This window comes from Pseudoliparis swirei, chromosome 24 (genome assembly GCF_029220125.1).
Source record: "Pseudoliparis swirei isolate HS2019 ecotype Mariana Trench chromosome 24, NWPU_hadal_v1, whole genome shotgun sequence".
NCBI classification, from domain to species: Eukaryota; Metazoa; Chordata; class Actinopteri; order Perciformes; family Liparidae; genus Pseudoliparis; species Pseudoliparis swirei.
This window is the reverse complement of record NC_079411.1, coordinates 30,051,231-30,070,562: the sequence shown is the minus strand read 5'-3', so window position 1 is coordinate 30,070,562 and position 19,332 is coordinate 30,051,231. Positions and strand designations below refer to the sequence as shown.

Here is a 19,332-nt window from a genome sequence, read left to right as displayed (position 1 = left end):
CTTTAAGGAGTATTTAGTTTTCACAGTACTCACAGTACTCACGGTACTCACAGTACTCGTGGTACTCACAGTACTCACGGTACTCACATTACTCACAGTACTCACAGTACTCACGGTACTCGTGGTACTCACGGTACTCACATTACTCACAGTACTCACATTACTCACGGTACTCACATTACTCACAGTACTCACAGTACTCACAGTACTCACAGTACTCACGGTACTCGTGGTACTCACAGTACTCACGGTACTCGTGGTACTCACAGTACTCGTGTTCCTGCTGCCGGTTTGACTACATAGTTCAGCTCGTGGCAAACAAATTCTTCTGGAGCTTTGTTCAAAATGTAGCCGGGGGGGCAGGAGGCCAACGACCACACACACACACACACACACACACAAAGTCAAAATAATAGTTTATTCAATCTAAAGTATTATCGATGAAGAAATGTAAACAAAAACACAAGTATATAAAAGACGCTCACTCAGTCCGCTCTGAGCGCTGAGGGCCTCTAGCGGGGGGGGAAGCCCCGGTGGGGCCCCCCCCGGCCCCTGAACCCCCCCCGGTCCCCACGGAAATTGGGCCGGTTCCGCTCCCGTCCTCTGTCCCCGCCCCTTCCCGGAGGCCCGCCGCGCCCCCCTCTGGCGGCTCCGCCCCCACGCTCTGACTTCAGCTTGGCGGGCGGCGACTTGGGCCGGAGCCGCTCGATGTCCTCGGTGCAGCCCGACAGCTGAGAGTTCACGAAGTGAGACGGGTACGACTCCGGGTTAAAGTTACTGTTCGTCAAGGTGGGACCGACCGTCAGCCAACCTGGGGACCAGAGACAGGTGGGCTCAGAGACTAGGAAGGACTAGGACAGAGTCCACTGTGAAGGACTAGGACAGAGTCCACTAGGAAGGACTAGGACAGAGTCCACTGTGAAGGACTAGGACAGAGTCCACTAGGAAGGACTAGGACAGAGTCCACTAGGAAGGACTAGGACAGAGTCCACTGTGAAGGACCAGGACAGAGTCCACTAGGAAGGACTAGGACAGAGTCCACTGTGAAGGACTAGGACAGAGTCCACTAGGAAGGACTAGGACAGAGTCCACTAGGAAGGACTAGGACAGAGTCCACTGTGAAGGACTAGGACAGAGTCCACTAGGAAGGACCAGGACAGAGTCCACTAGGAAGGACTAGGACAGAGTCCACTGTGAAGGACTAGGACAGAGTCCAGTGTGAAGGACTAGGACAGAGTCCACTAGGAAGGACTAGGACAGAGTCCACTAGGAAGGACTAGGACAGAGTCCACTAGGAAGGACTAGGACAGAGTCCAGTGTGAAGGACTAGGACATAGTCCACTATGAAGGACTAGGACAGAGTCCACTGTGAAGGACTAGGACAGAGTCCACTAGGAAGGACTAGGACAGAGTCCACTGTGAAGGACTAGGACAGAGTCCACTAGGAAGGACTAGGACAGAGTCCACTGTGAAGGACTAGGACAGAGTCCACTAGGAAGGACTAGGACAGAGTCCACTATGAAGGACTAGGACAGAGTCCACTGTGAAGGACTAGGACAGAGTCCACTAGGAAGGACTAGGACAGAGTCCACTGTGAAGAACTAGGACAGAGTCCACTGTGAAGGACTAGGACAGAGTCCACTAGGAAGGACTAGGACAGAGTCCACTAGGAAGGACTAGGACAGAGTCCACTAGGAAGGACTAGGACAGAGTCCACTAGGAAGGACTAGGACAGAGTCCACTAGGAAGGACTAGGACAGAGTCCAGTGTGAAGGACTAGGACAGAGTCCACTATGAAGGACTAGGACAGAGTCCACTAGGAAGGACTAGGACAGAGTCCACTAGGAAGGACTAGGACAGAGTCCACTAGGAAGGACTAGGACAGAGTCCACTGTGAAGGACTAGGACAGAGTCCACTAGGAAGGACTAGGACATAGTCCACTATGAAGGACTAGGACAGAGTCCACTAGGAAGGACTAGGACAGAGTCCACTATGAAGGACTAGGACAGAGTCCACTAGGAAGGACTAGGACAGAGTCCACTGTGAAGGACTAGGACAGAGTCCACTAGGAAGGACTAGGACAGAGTCCACTGTGAAGGACTAGGACAGAGTCCACTGTGAAGGACTAGGACAGAGTCCACTGTGAAGGACTAGGACAGAGTCCAGTGTGAAGGACTAGGACAGAGTCCACTAGGAAGGACTAGGACAGAGTCCACTGTGAAGGACTAGGACAGAGTCCAGTGTGAAGGACTAGGACAGAGTCCACTAGGAAGGACTAGGACAGAGTCCACTGTGAAGGACTAGGACAGAGTCCAGTGTGAAGGACTAGGACAGAGTCCACTAGGAAGGACTAGGACAGAGTCCACTATGAAGGACTAGGACAGAGTCCAGTGTGAAGGACTAGGACAGAGTCCACTGTGAAGGACTAGGACAGAGTCCACTGTGAAGGACTAGGACAGAGTCCACTGTGAAGGACTAGGACAGAGTCCACTAGGAAGGACTAGGACAGAGTCCACTAGGAAGGACTAGGACAGAGTCCACTGTGAAGGACTAGGACAGAGTCCACTAGGAAGGACTAGGACAGAGTCCACTAGGAAGGACTAGGACAGAGTCCACTGTGAAGGACTAGGACAGAGTCCACTAGGAAGGACTAGGACAGAGTCCACTAGAAAGGACTAGGACAGAGTCCACTGTGAAGGACTAGGACAGAGTCCACTATGAAGGACTAGGACAGAGTCCACTAGGAAGGACTAGGACAGAGTCCACTGTGAAGGACTAGGACAGAGTCCACTAGGAAGGACTAGGACAGAGTCCACTAGGAAGGACTAGGACAGAGTCCACTGTGAAGGACTAGGACAGAGTCCACTAGGAAGGACTAGGACAGAGTCCACTAGGAAGGACTAGGACAGAGTCCAGTGTGAAGGACTAGGACAGAGTCCAGTGTGAAGGACTAGGACAGAGTCCACTAGGAAGGACTAGGACAGAGTCCACTGTGAAGGACTAGGACAGAGTCCACTAGGAAGGACTAGGACAGAGTCCACTAGGAAGGACTAGGACAGAGTCCACTAGGAAGGACTAGGACAGAGTCCACTAGGAAGGACTAGGACAGAGTCCACTGTGAAGGACTAGGACAGAGTCCACTAGGAAGGACTAGGACAGAGTCCACTGTGAAGGACTAGGACAGAGTCCACTAGGAAGGACTAGGACAGAGTCCACTGTGAAGGACTAGGACAGAGTCCACTAGGAAGGACTAGGACAGAGTCCACTAGGAAGGACTAGGACAGAGTCCACTGTGAAGGACTAGGACAGAGTCCACTAGGAAGGACTAGGACAGAGTCCACTGTGAAGGACTAGGACAGAGTCCACTAGGAAGGACTAGGACAGAGTCCACTGTGAAGGACTAGGACAGAGTCCAGTGTGAAGGACTAGGACAGAGTCCACTAGGAAGGACTAGGACAGAGTCCACTAGGAAGGACTAGGACAGAGTCCACTGTGAAGGACTAGGACAGAGTCCAGTGTGAAGGACTAGGACAGAGTCCACTAGGAAGGACTAGGACAGAGTCCAGTGTGAAGGACTAGGACAGAGTCCACTGTGAAGGACTAGGACAGAGTCCACTAGGAAGGACTAGGACAGAGTCCACTGTGAAGGACTAGGACAGAGTCCAGTGTGAAGGACTAGGACAGAGTCCACTAGGAAGGACTAGGACAGAGTCCACTAGGAAGGACTAGGACAGAGTCCACTAGGAAGGACTAGGACAGAGTCCACTGTGAAGGACTAGGACAGAGTCCACTAGGAAGGACTAGGACAGAGTCCACTGTGAAGGACTAGGACAGAGTCCACTAGGAAGGACTAGGACAGAGTCCACTGTGAAGGACTAGGACAGAGTCCACTAGGAAGGACTAGGACAGAGTCCACTGTGAAGGACTAGGACAGAGTCCACTAGGAAGGACTAGGACAGAGTCCACTGTGAAGGACTAGGACAGAGTCCACTAGGAAGGACTAGGACAGAGTCCACTAGGAAGGACTAGGACAGAGTCCACTGTGAAGGACTAGGACAGAGTCCAGTGTGAAGGACTAGGACAGAGTCCACTAGGAAGGACTAGGACAGAGTCCACTAGGAAGGACTAGGACAGAGTCCACTAGGAAGGACTAGGACAGAGTCCACTGTGAAGGACTAGGACAGAGTCCACTAGGAAGGACTAGGACAGAGTCCACTGTGAAGGACTAGGACAGAGTCCACTGTGAAGGACTAGGACAGAGTCCACTATGAAGGACTAGGACAGAGTCCACTAGGAAGGACTAGGACAGAGTCCACTAGGAAGGACTAGGACAGAGTCCAGTGTGAAGGACTAGGACAGAGTCCAGTGTGAAGGACTAGGACAGAGTCCACTAGGAAGGACTAGGACAGAGTCCACTAGGAAGGACTAGGACAGAGTCCACTGTGAAGGACTAGGACAGAGTCCACTAGGAAGGACTAGGACAGAGTCCACTAGGAAGGACTAGGACAGAGTCCACTAGGAAGGACTAGGACAGAGTCCACTGTGAAGGACTAGGACAGAGTCCACTAGGAAGGACTAGGACAGAGTCCAGTGTGAAGGACTAGGACAGAGTCCACTAGGAAGGACTAGGACAGAGTCCAGTGTGAAGGACTAGGACAGAGTCCACTAGGAAGGACTAGGACAGAGTCCACTGTGAAGGACTAGGACAGAGTCCACTAGGAAGGACTAGGACAGAGTCCACTGTGAAGGACTAGGACAGAGTCCAGTGTGAAGGACTAGGACAGAGTCCACTAGGAAGGACTAGGACAGAGTCCACTAGGAAGGACTAGGACAGAGTCCACTGTGAAGGACTAGGACAGAGTCCACTAGGAAGGACTAGGACAGAGTCCACTAGGAAGGACTAGGACAGAGTCCACTAGGAAGGACTAGGACAGAGTCCACTGTGAAGGACTAGGACAGAGTCCACTAGGAAGGACTAGGACAGAGTCCACTGTGAAGGACTAGGACAGAGTCCACTAGGAAGGACTAGGACAGAGTCCACTGTGAAGGACTAGGACAGAGTCCACTGTGAAGGACTAGGACAGAGTCCACTATGAAGGACTAGGACAGAGTCCACTAGGAAGGACTAGGACAGAGTCCACTAGGAAGGACTAGGACAGAGTCCAGTGTGAAGGACTAGGACAGAGTCCAGTGTGAAGGACTAGGACAGAGTCCACTAGGAAGGACTAGGACAGAGTCCACTAGGAAGGACTAGGACAGAGTCCACTGTGAAGGACTAGGACAGAGTCCACTAGGAAGGACTAGGACAGAGTCCACTAGGAAGGACTAGGACAGAGTCCACTAGGAAGGACTAGGACAGAGTCCACTAGGAAGGACTAGGACAGAGTCCACTGTGAAGGACTAGGACAGAGTCCACTAGGAAGGACTAGGACAGAGTCCACTGTGAAGGACTAGGACAGAGTCCACTAGGAAGGACTAGGACAGAGTCCACTGTGAAGGACTAGGACAGAGTCCACTAGGAAGGACTAGGACAGAGTCCACTAGGAAGGACTAGGACAGAGTCCACTGTGAAGGACTAGGACAGAGTCCACTAGGAAGGACTAGGACAGAGTCCACTGTGAAGGACTAGGACAGAGTCCACTAGGAAGGACTAGGACAGAGTCCACTGTGAAGGACTAGGACAGAGTCCACTAGGAAGGACTAGGACAGAGTCCACTGTGAAGGACTAGGACAGAGTCCACTAGGAAGGACTAGGACAGAGTCCACTGTGAAGGACTAGGACAGAGTCCAGTGTGAAGGACTAGGACAGAGTCCACTAGGAAGGACTAGGACAGAGTCCACTAGGAAGGACTAGGACAGAGTCCACTGTGAAGGACTAGGACAGAGTCCAGTGTGAAGGACTAGGACAGAGTCCACTAGGAAGGACTAGGACAGAGTCCAGTGTGAAGGACTAGGACAGAGTCCACTAGGAAGGACTAGGACAGAGTCCACTGTGAAGGACTAGGACAGAGTCCACTAGGAAGGACTAGGACAGAGTCCACTGTGAAGGACTAGGACAGAGTCCAGTGTGAAGGACTAGGACAGAGTCCACTAGGAAGGACTAGGACAGAGTCCACTAGGAAGGACTAGGACAGAGTCCACTGTGAAGGACTAGGACAGAGTCCACTAGGAAGGACTAGGACAGAGTCCACTAGGAAGGACTAGGACAGAGTCCACTGTGAAGGACTAGGACAGAGTCCACTAGGAAGGACTAGGACAGAGTCCACTGTGAAGGACTAGGACAGAGTCCACTAGGAAGGACTAGGACAGAGTCCACTGTGAAGGACTAGGACAGAGTCCACTAGGAAGGACTAGGACAGAGTCCACTGTGAAGGACTAGGACAGAGTCCACTAGGAAGGACTAGGACAGAGTCCACTAGGAAGGACTAGGACAGAGTCCACTGTGAAGGACTAGGACAGAGTCCACTAGGAAGGACTAGGACAGAGTCCACTGTGAAGGACTAGGACAGAGTCCACTAGGAAGGACTAGGACAGAGTCCACTGTGAAGGACTAGGACAGAGTCCACTAGGAAGGACTAGGACAGAGTCCACTAGGAAGGACTAGGACAGAGTCCACTGTGAAGGACTAGGACAGAGTCCACTAGGAAGGACTAGGACAGAGTCCACTGTGAAGGACTAGGACAGAGTCCACTAGGAAGGACTAGGACAGAGTCCACTGTGAAGGACTAGGACAGAGTCCACTGTGAAGGACTAGGACAGAGTCCAGTGTGAAGGACTAGGACAGAGTCCACTAGGAAGGACTAGGACAGAGTCCACTAGGAAGGACTAGGACAGAGTCCACTGTGAAGGACTAGGACAGAGTCCAGTGTGAAGGACTAGGACAGAGTCCACTGTGAAGGACTAGGACAGAGTCCACTAGGAAGGACTAGGACAGAGTCCACTGTGAAGGACTAGGACAGAGTCCACTGTGAAGGACTAGGACAGAGTCCACTGTGAAGGACTAGGACAGAGTCCACTAGGAAGGACTAGGACAGAGTCCACTGTGAAGGACTAGGACAGAGTTCACTGTGAAGGACTAGGAAAGAGTCCACTGTGAAGGACTAGGACAGAGTCCACTGTGAAGGACTAGGACAGAGTCCACTAGGAAGGACTAGGACAGAGTCCACTAGGAAGGACTAGGACAGAGTCCACTGTGAAGGACTAGGACAGAGTCCACTAGGAAGGACTAGGACAGAGTCCACTAGAAAGGACTAGGACAGAGTCCACTGTGAAGGACTAGGACAGAGTCCACTATGAAGGACTAGGACAGAGTCCACTAGGAAGGACTAGGACAGAGTCCACTGTGAAGGACTAGGACAGAGTCCACTAGGAAGGACTAGGACAGAGTCCACTATGAAGGACTAGGACAGAGTCCACTAGGAAGGACTAGGACAGAGTCCACTAGGAAGGACTAGGACAGAGTCCACTGTGAAGGACTAGGACAGAGTCCACTAGGAAGGACTAGGACAGAGTCCACTAGGAAGGACTAGGACAGAGTCCACTAGGAAGGACTAGGACAGAGTCCACTAGGAAGGACTAGGACAGAGTCCACTGTGAAGGACTAGGACAGAGTCCACTAGGAAGGACTAGGACATAGTCCACTATGAAGGACTAGGACAGAGTCCACTAGGAAGGACTAGGACAGAGTCCACTATGAAGGACTAGGACAGAGTCCACTAGGAAGGACTAGGACAGAGTCCACTAGGAAGGACTAGGACAGAGTCCACTAGGAAGGACTAGGACAGAGTCCACTATGAAGGACTAGGACAGAGTCCACTAGGAAGGACTAGGACAGAGTCCACTGTGAAGGACTAGGACAGAGTCCACTAGGAAGGACTAGGACATAGTCCACTATGAAGGACTAGGACAGAGTCCACTAGGAAGGACTAGGACAGAGTCCACTGTGAAGGACTAGGACAGAGTCCACTAGGAAGGACTAGGACAGAGTCCACTAGGAAGGACTAGGACAGAGTCCACTGGAGGGTCACCTCACCTGGCCTGATGGTGGAGTCTCGTCCGAACAGGTGCAGCCTCCTGCGGCCCAGGCAGAAGTGCTCGATGATGTGGAAGATCTCCACGGGCTTCTCCACGTTGCCCATCTCCGGCTCCTCGGTGATGATCAGGTCGATGTCCACGTTGGCGTGGATGAAGTCTCCGTCGGTGCTCCTGCGCACCGTGCCTTTGATCCCCATGAGGCAGTGTTCCTGCAGCCAGAGGTTCACCACGTTATGATCTACTGTCACACCTAGAGGATCACACCTAGAGGATCACATCTAGAGGATCACATCGAGAGGATCACACCTAGAGGATCACACCTAGAGGATCACATCTAGAGGATCACATCTAGAGGATCACACCTAGAGGATCACATCTAGAGGATCACCTCTAGAGGATCACACCTAGAGGATCTGAGAGGAGGACATGCATCTCCGGTACCTTGGTCCTCTGGAAGACGGCTTTGGGGTCCAGAGCTTTGGTCTTGCCCGGGTTGTTCTTGTTGGTCTTGATCCAGCAGATGTCCTCACAGCGCCTGAAGCCCCACTTCCTCAAGCACTGAGACACATGACCAATGAACAGGTTCATCCTCATGACCAATCGTTAAGAGGACATAACAGAGTGACAGCTTCATGACCTGAACCAGGAAGTCTCACACACACGGTTTGACTACATAGTTCAGCTCGTGGTAAACAGATTCTTCTGGAGCTTTGTTCATAATGTAGCCGGGGGGGGGTAGGAGGCCAACGGCCACACACACACACACACACACGTTCTGCAGGAGGTTACCATGCGGCCCAGGTCCAGACCTTCACCAGAACCACACCACAGGAACACGAAGGAGCGCAGAGAGGAGATCTCCTCGATCTCCAGCTTCATGATCTGCAGGGAAGAAGAGGAGGAAGAGGGAGCGCGATGTCACGGGGATGTTTCCCGAGGCCCCGTGTGGACGGTTGTGGGTACTGCAGATCATATAATGTGTCCTATCCAACACGCTCACGTCATCCCAGGTCCAGAAGCGCTCCGTGTGGCTGATGCCGGATTCTCTGTAGTATTCCTCCAGAGGCGGCTCCAGCAGGATGACGTCGAACTCACACTTCAGGTCCTGCAGGTCAAAGTGCATCGGGTCCGCCTGGAGGTACCTACCACACCCACACACACAGTCAGCGTGGTGACGGGCCCGTGGTCGTGCAGGTGGAGGTGAGCGCTCCGTACATCGGCGGCGTGTTGGTGGTGGCGATGAGCTCGTCCTTCAGCCGGATCAGCTCCCGCAGCTTCGGGTATTCTTCAAATCGATCCGCCAAGCCTGGAACGGAGAAGTTAACACAACAACAACATGTCAATAAAACAGGTAAACAACATCAACATGTCAATAAAACAGATAAACAACAACATGTCAATAAAACAGATAAACAGGTCAATAAACAGATAAACATGTCAAAAAAACAGATAAACACATGTCAATAAAACAGATGAACAACATGTCAATAAAACATATAGTATATATACACATGTATATAAACATATATAAACACATGTATATAAACATATATAAACACATGTATATAAACACATGTATATAAACATATATAAACAAATGTATATAAACATATAAACACATGTATATAAACATATATAAACACATGTATATGAACATATATAAACACATGTATATAAACACATGTATATAAACATATATAAACACATGTATATAAACATATATAAACACATGTATATGAACATATATAAACACATGTATATAAACACATGTATATAAACATATATAAACACATGTATATAAACACATATAAACATATATAAACACTGACCCACGTCCCTGATGAAGTTCTGTGGCCGGTGGCCCGTGTCCACAAAGTGCTGGCAGTAGTCGTTGTGCGGGTTCAGGCTCTGCGTGCCCTGAAGACACGAAGAATTCATGAATAATAAGTACACAAACAAACACAACATGGTGTCGTGAAGCATTTTATTAAACCTTTGATGTCTAGGATTGGAAAAGTTTAATCTAAACCGCAAGTTTTAATATTTTTATTTCTAAAGAAAATCTATTTTAATTTTGAGGCAAAAAATTAATAATAATAAAATATAACCCCCACACTGGCTTTCTTTGTTTCCAACAGTTTGACTGAAATAAATACCTGAAAGCAGCTCGTGATTATTATACGTTACATTAGTGTTGGTGGATTGGTCTCACTCTGGTCCTCACTCTGGTCCTCACTCTGGTCCTCACTCTGGTCTCACTCTGGTCTCACTCTGGTCTCACTCTGGTCTCACTCTGGTCTCACTCTGGTCTCACTCTGGTCTCACTCTGGTCTCACTCTGGTCTCACTCTGGTCTCACTCTGGTCTCACTCTGGGCCTCACTCTGGGCCTCACTCTGGGCCTCACTCTGGGCCTCACTCTGGGCCTCACTCTGGGCCTCACTCTGGTCCTCACTCTGGTCCTCACTCTGGTCCTCACTCTGGTCCTCACTCTGGTCCTCACTCTGGTCCTCACTCTGGTCCTCACTCTGGTCCTCACTCTGGTCCTCACTCTGGTCCTCACTCTGGTCCTCACTCTGGTCCTCACTCTGGTCCTCACTCTGGTCCTCACTCTGGTCCTCACTCTGGTCCTCACTCTGGTCCTCACTCTGGTCCTCACTCTGGGCCTCACTCTGGGCCTCACTCTGGGCCTCACTCTGGGCCTCACTCTGGGCCTCACTCTGGTCCTCACTCTGGTCCTCACTCTGGGCCTCACTCTGGTCCTCACTCTGGTCCTCACTCTGGTCCTCACTCTGGTCCTCACTCTGGTCCTCACTCTGGTCCTCACTCTGGTCCTCACTCTGGTCCTCACTCTGGTCCTCACTCTGGTCCTCACTCTGGTCCTCACTCTGTCCTCACTCTGTCCTCACTCTGTCCTCACTCTGTCCTCACTCTGTCCTCACTCTGGTCCTCACTCTGGTCCTCACTCTGGTCCTCACTCTGGTCCTCACTCTGGTCCTCACTCTGGTCCTCACTCTGGTCCTCACTCTGGTCCTCACTCTGGTCCTCACTCTGGTCCTCACTCTGGTCCTCACTCTGGTCCTCACTCTGGTCCTCACTCTGGTCCTCACTCTGGTCCTCACTCTGTCCTCACTGGGCCTCACCTGGTCCTCACTCTGGTCCTCACTCTGGTCCTCACTCTGGTCCTCACTCTGGTCCTCACTCTGGTCCTCACTCTGGTCCTCACTCTGGGCCTCACTCTGGGCCTCACTCTGGTCCTCACTCTGGTCCTCACTCTGGTCCTCACTCTGGTCCTCACTCTGGTCCTCACTCTGGTCCTCACTCTGGTCCTCACTCTGGTCCTCACTCTGGTCCTCACTCTGGTCCTCACTCTGGTCCTCACTCTGGTCCTCACTCTGGTCCTCACTCTGGTCCTCACTCTGGTCCTCACTCTGGTCCTCACTCTGGTCCTCACTCTGGGCCTCACTCTGGGCCTCACTCTGGGCCTCACTCTGGGCCTCACTCTGGTCCTCACTCTGGTCCTCACTCTGGTCCTCACTCTGGTCCTCACTCTGGTCCTCACTCTGGTCCTCACTCTGGTCCTCACTCTGGTCCTCACTCTGGTCCTCACTCTGGTCCTCACTCTGGTCCTCACTCTGGTCTCACTCTGGTCCTCACTCTGGTCCTCACTCTGGTCCTCACTCTGGTCCTCACTCTGGTCCTCACTCTGGTCCTCACTCTGGTCCTCACTCTGGTCCTCACTCTGGTCCTCACTCTGGTCCTCACTCTGGTCCTCACTCTGGGTCTCACTCTGGGTCTCACTCTGGGTCTCACTCTGGGTCTCACTCTGGGTCTCACTCTGGGTCTCACTCTGGTCTCACTCTGGTCTCACTCTGGCTTGTGGGATCAGGAATAAGGTTCACGGGGAGCCGTGAGACTCTCTCCTGACATTTCACTCTCTCACTTCAACCTGACAAATAAAACTTCTGCGTGCAACTTTGGATTCCGGGGATAGAGGAAGCCTTGTTTGACGTTTGGCAGAGTGCCATGAATGTCACACCTGGTGATCACAGGTGTTCCTGTTGCATGGAGCCAGCAGACCAATAAAAACAACTCCACGTGTGTGAAAGGCTTCTTAACTTCTGTGGAGGCCAATGAGTGTTGACTCGTGTGACCTCATCTGTTTTTGTGTCTCATCTGTTTCCTGCTCTTCTTAATTGGGACCAGTCTTACCTGTCCGGCTGATGGTTTGATCAACAGGTACGGCACGCAAACTATCAGTGTCAGAGCAGCACAACTACTTTCAGACTGTCCTGCTTGATGCGCTACAGAAGATTTAGTGACACACCATATATTGATTTCATTTTGTGGACCCTTTAACCTGCTGGAGTCCCTTTGGGCTACATGCTGTGTCCTCTGTATATTTAGTATTTAGTAGGGCTGGGCAACGATTAAAAATTTTAATCGCATGATTTCCCTGATTAATCGCATTTGTATACGCAAAATCCAATAATTAATTCAAAAGTAGTGTATAGCGCACTTCTATTTTAAATGTTGCTGAGATTAAACATCTCTTGTTCTGCCTGTTTTGTGATATACATGCCTAAAAGGTGCCTAATATTTCTAGACTGAAATAATATCGGCATTATAATTATTATAACTGAGGTTTTTTTAGTTGCCTGTTTTGTGGAGCCCCTCAGGACGTGGTGCCCTCCCACAGCGCGTAGTGCGCTATGGGAGCGGCGGCGCTGGGAGGAGTTTATAGCACAAACAACAATGAACTAGTGGAGGCGGCGAGGTGCTCCGTGTTGCCAGGTTGGAGACGGTGAAGTATCGTACCAAAGGCTCAACATGGTTGTATTTGGAGGATAATTATCGTGTATCTGGCAACCCTGAGATCGGTCGACCAATGACTGTCCTCTATGCCGTCAGAGCTCACGTAAGAAGGGAGATACCATTTCCAAAACTTGTAAGGGGTAAATACGAGTTCATGAAAACCCAGAGAAACACAAATATCCGACGAAGCAAAATCCCGACGTTTTTGGAATCCCTGCCGGACGCATTTGTTAGGTCTCAAAAGCAGGACATGTCCGGGGAAAGAGGACGTCTGGTCCCCCGATGTCCAGTCGTCCCCAGAGAGCAGCAGCACGTTGTGAAGCTGTCGCTTTGCAGTCCTCTCCTTTCATCCAGCTCGTGTATTCTCCGTGTGACGTGTGTCTTGAGTCTCATACCTGCCGTCATTTGTTGAGATTCTCCATGTTTGTTAAACCGCGAATGACTTTCTTTTCCGGCTCCGCAGCAATCAGTCGCAGACTTTTACAAAATAAAAGCCTGTGAGCAACACACTTTTACAATAATAAAATAAATAATAAAACCTGCGTTAACGCGCGATAAAATAATTGTCGGCGTTAATTAATTGATGCGTTAACGCAAGATTAACGCGTTAACGTGCCCAGCCCTAGTATTTAGTGTTGTGTTTTATTTTGATCTTTTATGTTTACGAGTGCTTTATGTGCACCAGCTGTGACCCTGACGTCTCCCCACTGTGGGACTAATAAAGCAACAGCTTCTCTTCTAGAGACAGTGAGTGGAGAGAAGTCTCCGACCTTCAGGAAGGTGCTGGAGTCCTTGTACACTTCCTCGTACGGGTTGCTCTCATCCAGCGGCTGCAGCTCCACCTCGTCCTGACGCAGGGAAACACCCGGCTTCAGTTCACGGACATTAAAAACACTCAACTGCGTCTGGGACATGACAACGAAATATTAACCACGTGATTTATCCCCAAATAACAAGAACACTCATGGAGTTATCCTTCAGCCCCAGACAGAGGCGGCTGAACCCGCTGTGAGTGTCTGCTCCGGTGAGGCGGTGTGTTCACGGTGACGGCTGATCAGCAGCAGGAGGCGGGACACGTGGGAGCTGATCATCGGGAACAAATCCTCTCCTTACTCGGCGCTGTCAAAGCGTATCTCGCGTGCTCACCTTGGGCTCCTCCACGTCCTCCTCGGCGTCCTCCCCCTCCGGAGCCTTCCTCTTGGAGGGAGCGGCCGAGCTGTCGAACGCCGCTCTGCAAACCAAACACCAAACTCACTGACAGGTTCTGTGACCTCAGGTTAAGGAACGAGGGCGGATGGAAACGAGTCAGGGAAACAAGTTGTAGAGCGGTGGGCACTCTACCTGGGCCCACAGAGCGCCCACCACTCTACCTGGGCCCACAGAGCGCCCACCACTCTACCTGGGCCCACAGAGCGCCCACCACTCTACCTGGGCCCACAGAGCGCCCACCACTCTACCTGGGCCCAGAGCGCCCACCACTCTACCTGGGCCCACAGAGCGCCCACCACTCTACCTGGGCCCACAGAGCGCCCACCACTCTACCTGGGCCCACAGAGCGCCCACCACTCTACCTGGGCCCAGAGCGCCCACCACTCTACCTGGGCCCACAGAGCGCCCACCGCTCTACCTGGGCCCAGAGCGCCCACCGCTCTACCTGGGCACAGAGCGCCCACCACTCTACCTGGGCACAGAGCGCCCACCACTCTACCTGGGCCCACAGAGCGCCCACCACTCTACCTGGGCACAGAGCGCCCACCACTCTACCTGGGCACAGAGCGCCCACCACTCTACCTGGGCACAGAGCGCCCACCACTCTACCTGGGCCCACAGAGCGCCCACCACTCTACCTGAGCCCACAGAGCGCCCACCGCTCTACCTGCACGTCTCCCGGGTCTCCTCGATCTCCTTCAGCTCGTCCTTGCTGTGCAGCACGGCTCCGATGCTGTCGGCGCTCTCGGCTCCCAGCTGGGGGAGGACAGAGCAACGTCTCACTTCTGCTTCACGTTGACTGTTGGAGCCATTTAGTTTGACCTTTATTTAGTTTTATTGTAAAGCAATATAGATTATGAATTGCTTATTTAGGTTACATTTTGATATGTTAGTTGTTTCTTATGATAGTTCTAGTTTTAGTTTAATCAGGGCTCCAGACTAACATATTTCAGGGAGAGCAACTCAATGAACTGTAAATTCTGCTGTCGATTCCCACAACATGCGGGGAACACGACATGTGCTGATAAGACTGGCACGACACAATGAAAACACGACACACTGATCAAACAACGCCAGTCTGAGACATCAAATGTGCCGCGACCTGTGCAATGAAAGCGCCACTCCCAGTCCATTGAGAAGACAAGAGGCTGCTAACCAGTGCGCCGAGGAGGCCGAGTGCAGGGCTCTCAAGTGTCACGCATTGAGCGTGACACTCACGCATTTCGGTCTTACGTCACGCACTCCCGCCACACATCGTATTTCTCACGCTGAAAAACTCTCTGCTATTTAATGCTTTAATGTGCCGCAGCGCGCCAACATGAGCCGCGCGGCCCTCACCGTGGAGGGGGGGGTGCTGATGGAAATCTCACTCTTGCCTGTCTTCAAACTTGAGAGCCCTGCGAATTGCTATTGAAGTTTAACACGGCGTATTTCATTGCCAAAGAAGAACACTTTGCAAGTCGATTTATAGTGTGCGCCCCTAAAATTTTAAGTTAGGGGCCACTGTGCTCCTAGTAAAAAAAGTTAGTCTGGATCCCTGAGTGATCTGTGTTGCAATGATATGTAATAATAATGTAATGATCTCCACGAGCCACCGGTAGCAACTCGAGCTAGCTCCGTGCTAACAACGAGCGGCTAGCCGACCACTTGCCTGTTGAGCGAGCAGCTGCCGCCGGAGTTTCTGCCGCTCCCGGATCTCCTGCAGTCGGCTGTTCATGTTCCCGCTAAATGTTCCCGCTAAATGTTCCCTCTACACAGACCAGCACGCGGCCGGTGTCACAGGAACGCTTCTCACGGCAACGTAATCGCTTAATTGTCTTTACGTTCGACAACAATCGGCTAAAGCCAAATAGCCGCGAAAAAACTCACAACGGGTGTGCTCGTTATGGTCACCGGCGTGTCGGGTTTCCTGCGGGGCCTCGGCGTCGATGGCGTTAGCGCTGAGACACCCGGATGTGAGCGCCCGGTGGTTGTATTCTCCGCCACGTTCCGGGCTTCCTGCGTCCGCAGCGACCTCCAGCCCGGTTGGAGTCGGTCAACCGGCGGAGGAGGCGGTGTTTAACGAGGGCCCGCTCCGCCGATCGGGGCGGGGTTCGGCGTACGCCGGTCACAAATACGAGCGCATCCTTCTGTGATTGAGCGGACGCGGGGCGATGATGTCACCGCGTAGAACGCTTGAGTTTAACGTCACCAAATTCATCCTCCAATCAGATGATACTACGAGGGAGACGCACACGCATGCGCGTGCACACACACACACACGCGCACACGCACACGCACACGCACACGCTCACACACACAGGGACAGGTGTATTGATTCAAGCTGTGTCCGGTCACTCAGGTCAGCTGCGATGTGGCTGTAAATAAAAATATACTTTTAAAATGCCAGGAGCGATATGATAGTAAACGTGTTGTTTACACACCAGATAGAGGACCCACGTGGGACGGTCACGTGGTGTAATTAGTGACGGCTCGTGTTGAAGCGGATTGCTTAACGTAAGATGAGCGAAACACGACCGAGTGCTTCCGAAAGGAATGACTATACGGCTACTTACAGTCTGGCATAGCACGTCATACAGGAAGCCCCCCCCTCCTATACTCTAATGCTTTGATTCTAAATATGATTAAACAATCGCCACCTCTATAATGTAAGAGTGTAACATCGCGGGGGGGCTGATTCCCCGGTGTCCCCCTGCCCGGGGCTCAGTCTGGTCCCGCGGCCGGGAGGGGTGGCTGAGTGCGCCAGACGACGCGCCGCCGCCGATGGGAGCTCCGTCCTGCGCCGCCATGCACGCGCCGCTGCTCGCGCTCGCCGCCGCGCTGTGGGGCTTCGGTTCAACCGGCGGCGCGCCGACCGTCACGCGGCCGTTCACCGACTGCGTGCACAGCCGCGGGGACGGCGGCTTCTACCAGGGCGCCGTGGACGTCACGGAGTCCGGCGCCCGGTGCCTGAACTGGACCACGGTGGCCGGCTTCGAGGCGCGCCACCCGGGGAGGGGGGTCGGGCCGCACAACCGGTGCCGGAACCCGGACGGCCGGATCCGACCCTGGTGCTTCTTCAGGACCCCCCGAGGCCGCGTGGACTGGGGCTACTGCGACTGTAAACAAGGTAACACCGGCCGGGGGGGTTACATCATGCATGAGTGTGTGCGGCTCTCGGTGTTCATCGCATCCTTGCATAATGAGACGGGACCCGCCTCAGGCTCCAGGTGAGACTCATGCAGACATGTCTGAGCCCATGTGTGACGTCATACATCATCAAGTCTCAGTGGATCACCTGGAGGAGCATCAGCAGCAGCTCTCTGCTGGAGGGGGCGGGGCCGGAGTGGGGCCACTTTTCAGCCGGGAATCTCAGGCTCAAGACCAGCCCACTTTTTTTATGGTAGTGGAAATTGGATAAATGAAGCAACAGTTCAGCTCTTACTAGCCTGTAGTTCTTTTATTAATACCATGGTCCAACAAATAATGTAAAGGTTAAATACAACAATAATAATCCACTTAAGATGAGAAGTTAACAAAAAATATGCACAACATTAAAAAAGGCAGAAGGGCGTAGCAGGGGTGTCAGACTCAGATGAGGCAGTAGGCCAGATTTGTTGGAGTGAGACCTCATGAGGGCCGTCATTGTCATTGTCATGGTCATGGTCATTATCATGGTCATTGTCATTGCCATGGTCATGGTCATGGTCAAGGTCATGGTCATTATCATGGTCATTGTCATGGTCATTGTCATGGTCATTGTCATGGTCATTGTCATGGTCATTGTCATGGTCAGTGTCATTGTCATGGTCATTGTCATGGTCATTGTCATGGTCATTGTCATGGTCATGGTCATTGTCATGGTCATTGTCATGGTCATGGTCATGGTCATGGTCATTGTCATGGTCATTGTCATTGTCATGGTCATGGTCATGGTCATGGTCATGGTCATTGTCATGGTCAGTGTCAGTGTCATGGTCATGGTCATGGTCATTGTCATGGTCATTGTCATGGTCATGGTCATTATCATGGTCATTGTCATGGTCATTATCATGGTCATGGTCATGGTCATGGTCATTATCATGGTCATTATCATGGTCATGGTCATCATCATGGTCATGGTCATTGTCATGGTCATGGTCATGGTCAGTGTCATTATCATGGTCATTGTCATGGTCATTGTCATTGTCATTGTCATTATCATGGTCATTGTCATGGTCATTGTCATTGTCATTGTCATGGTCAAGGTCATGGTCATTATCATGGTCATTATCATTGTCATGGTCATTATCATTTTTCTGCATGAGTATTATATAGTGGTGATTTACTCCTTTACTACACCCACTTCTGAGCAAACAATGCATATTGGTTCATCAAGTACTGTCATATACTGCTCTTTCTTAGAATATATAACTTTAAATCATATAGTTTCCTCTGTTATCCTCTCTACCTGTCCCTGTCGTCATGGCCTCCTCATTGCAAATGTCGGGCTCATCATTTTCAGCAGGAGACTCTTATCGCTGCTCCGAAGCTACAAAGAAAAATGAAGTCATATTACTGCATACTTCAATATCAATAGTATATACCAATATTTCCATAATATTTGCAGTCTATGGATCACCATATTTTGGGTGAGATAAAAAGGCTAATATTTTAATTCAATGTAATATTTTGCTTGGGAATAGGTTGACAACGCTGCAATGATATTAATCACGGCTACAACGTTAGCCGAATAGTTATGTTGCTAATCATTAGGCCTTTGTCTCTCTTTACCAGTTGCCACTTGTGTTTGTCCTCGTGAAAATAAATCGGTAAGCTTGGCACATTTGGCAGCATCCTCCTCCAATGCCTTTCTTTTTTTCAACCTGGCTTTTGCAGCCCCTCCTGCCCTCTTCCTCCCGTCCGTCCTCCCTGACGCGTATCGTTGCGGTCGGGCCGGCCCAGCTATCCGGAGCTGAGAAAACTTTTGGAAAAAGGACGGGCGAACCAACTCGATTAGGGCTCCTCCCATATTGTGTTGGTTGGTTCCATAATAGACTGAACCAACTCTATTATTTGGGAGGGGTGAACTTCCTCGCACGGTAACCCATGCAGAGGCTGTGCTGTCAGAATGCGGAACATGTGTCGCCCACTTTAAGAGAAGATGGACTAACGTGACAAATGTCAACAAATACAATCCTCGACCGGCCCAGAAGTGAAGCGGCCCACCGGGAACTCTCCCGATTCTCCCGATTACCCACCCCGGGCCTGGGAGGGGGTGACGTTTAATGGGTCTCCTACTTCTTCTTCTTCTTTG

General features: G+C 51.5%; 2 protein-coding genes across 3 annotated transcripts in view; one reads left to right on the top strand and one right to left on the bottom strand.

Annotated features, from left to right (window-relative positions):
- Positions 1 to 399: 399 nt before the first annotated feature.
- On the bottom strand, positions 400 to 16,617 carry mettl14 (methyltransferase 14, N6-adenosine-methyltransferase subunit). 2 transcript variants are annotated; one of them, XM_056410229.1, is made up of 11 exons: positions 15,709 to 16,617; positions 14,725 to 14,813; positions 13,995 to 14,079; positions 13,619 to 13,696; positions 9,865 to 9,952; positions 9,251 to 9,341; positions 9,036 to 9,177; positions 8,825 to 8,917; positions 8,440 to 8,593; positions 8,034 to 8,285; positions 400 to 811 (listed from the first exon to the last, which is right to left on the bottom strand). In XM_056410229.1, the coding sequence occupies exons 1-11, from the start codon at positions 15,772 to 15,774 to the stop codon at positions 513 to 515; spliced, it is 1,437 nt and encodes a 478-aa protein (XP_056266204.1). In that variant the 5' UTR covers positions 15,775 to 16,617; the 3' UTR covers positions 400 to 512. The 2 variants fall into 2 exon arrangements, with proteins under 2 accessions (XP_056266204.1, XP_056266205.1); XM_056410230.1 differs by having other exon boundaries at positions 8,034 to 8,244; positions 8,477 to 8,593; positions 15,709 to 16,340.
- A 110-nt stretch (positions 16,618 to 16,727) lies between these two features.
- The window catches only part of LOC130190302 (neurotrypsin-like), a 27,334-nt gene continuing 24,729 nt past the window's right edge, over positions 16,728 to 19,332 (top strand). Inside the window, exon 1 of the mRNA XM_056409624.1 lies at positions 16,728 to 17,166. Coding sequence (XP_056265599.1) covers positions 16,821 to 17,166 — 346 coding nt within the window. The 5' untranslated portion in view covers positions 16,728 to 16,820. The remainder of the gene's footprint in view (positions 17,167 to 19,332) is intronic.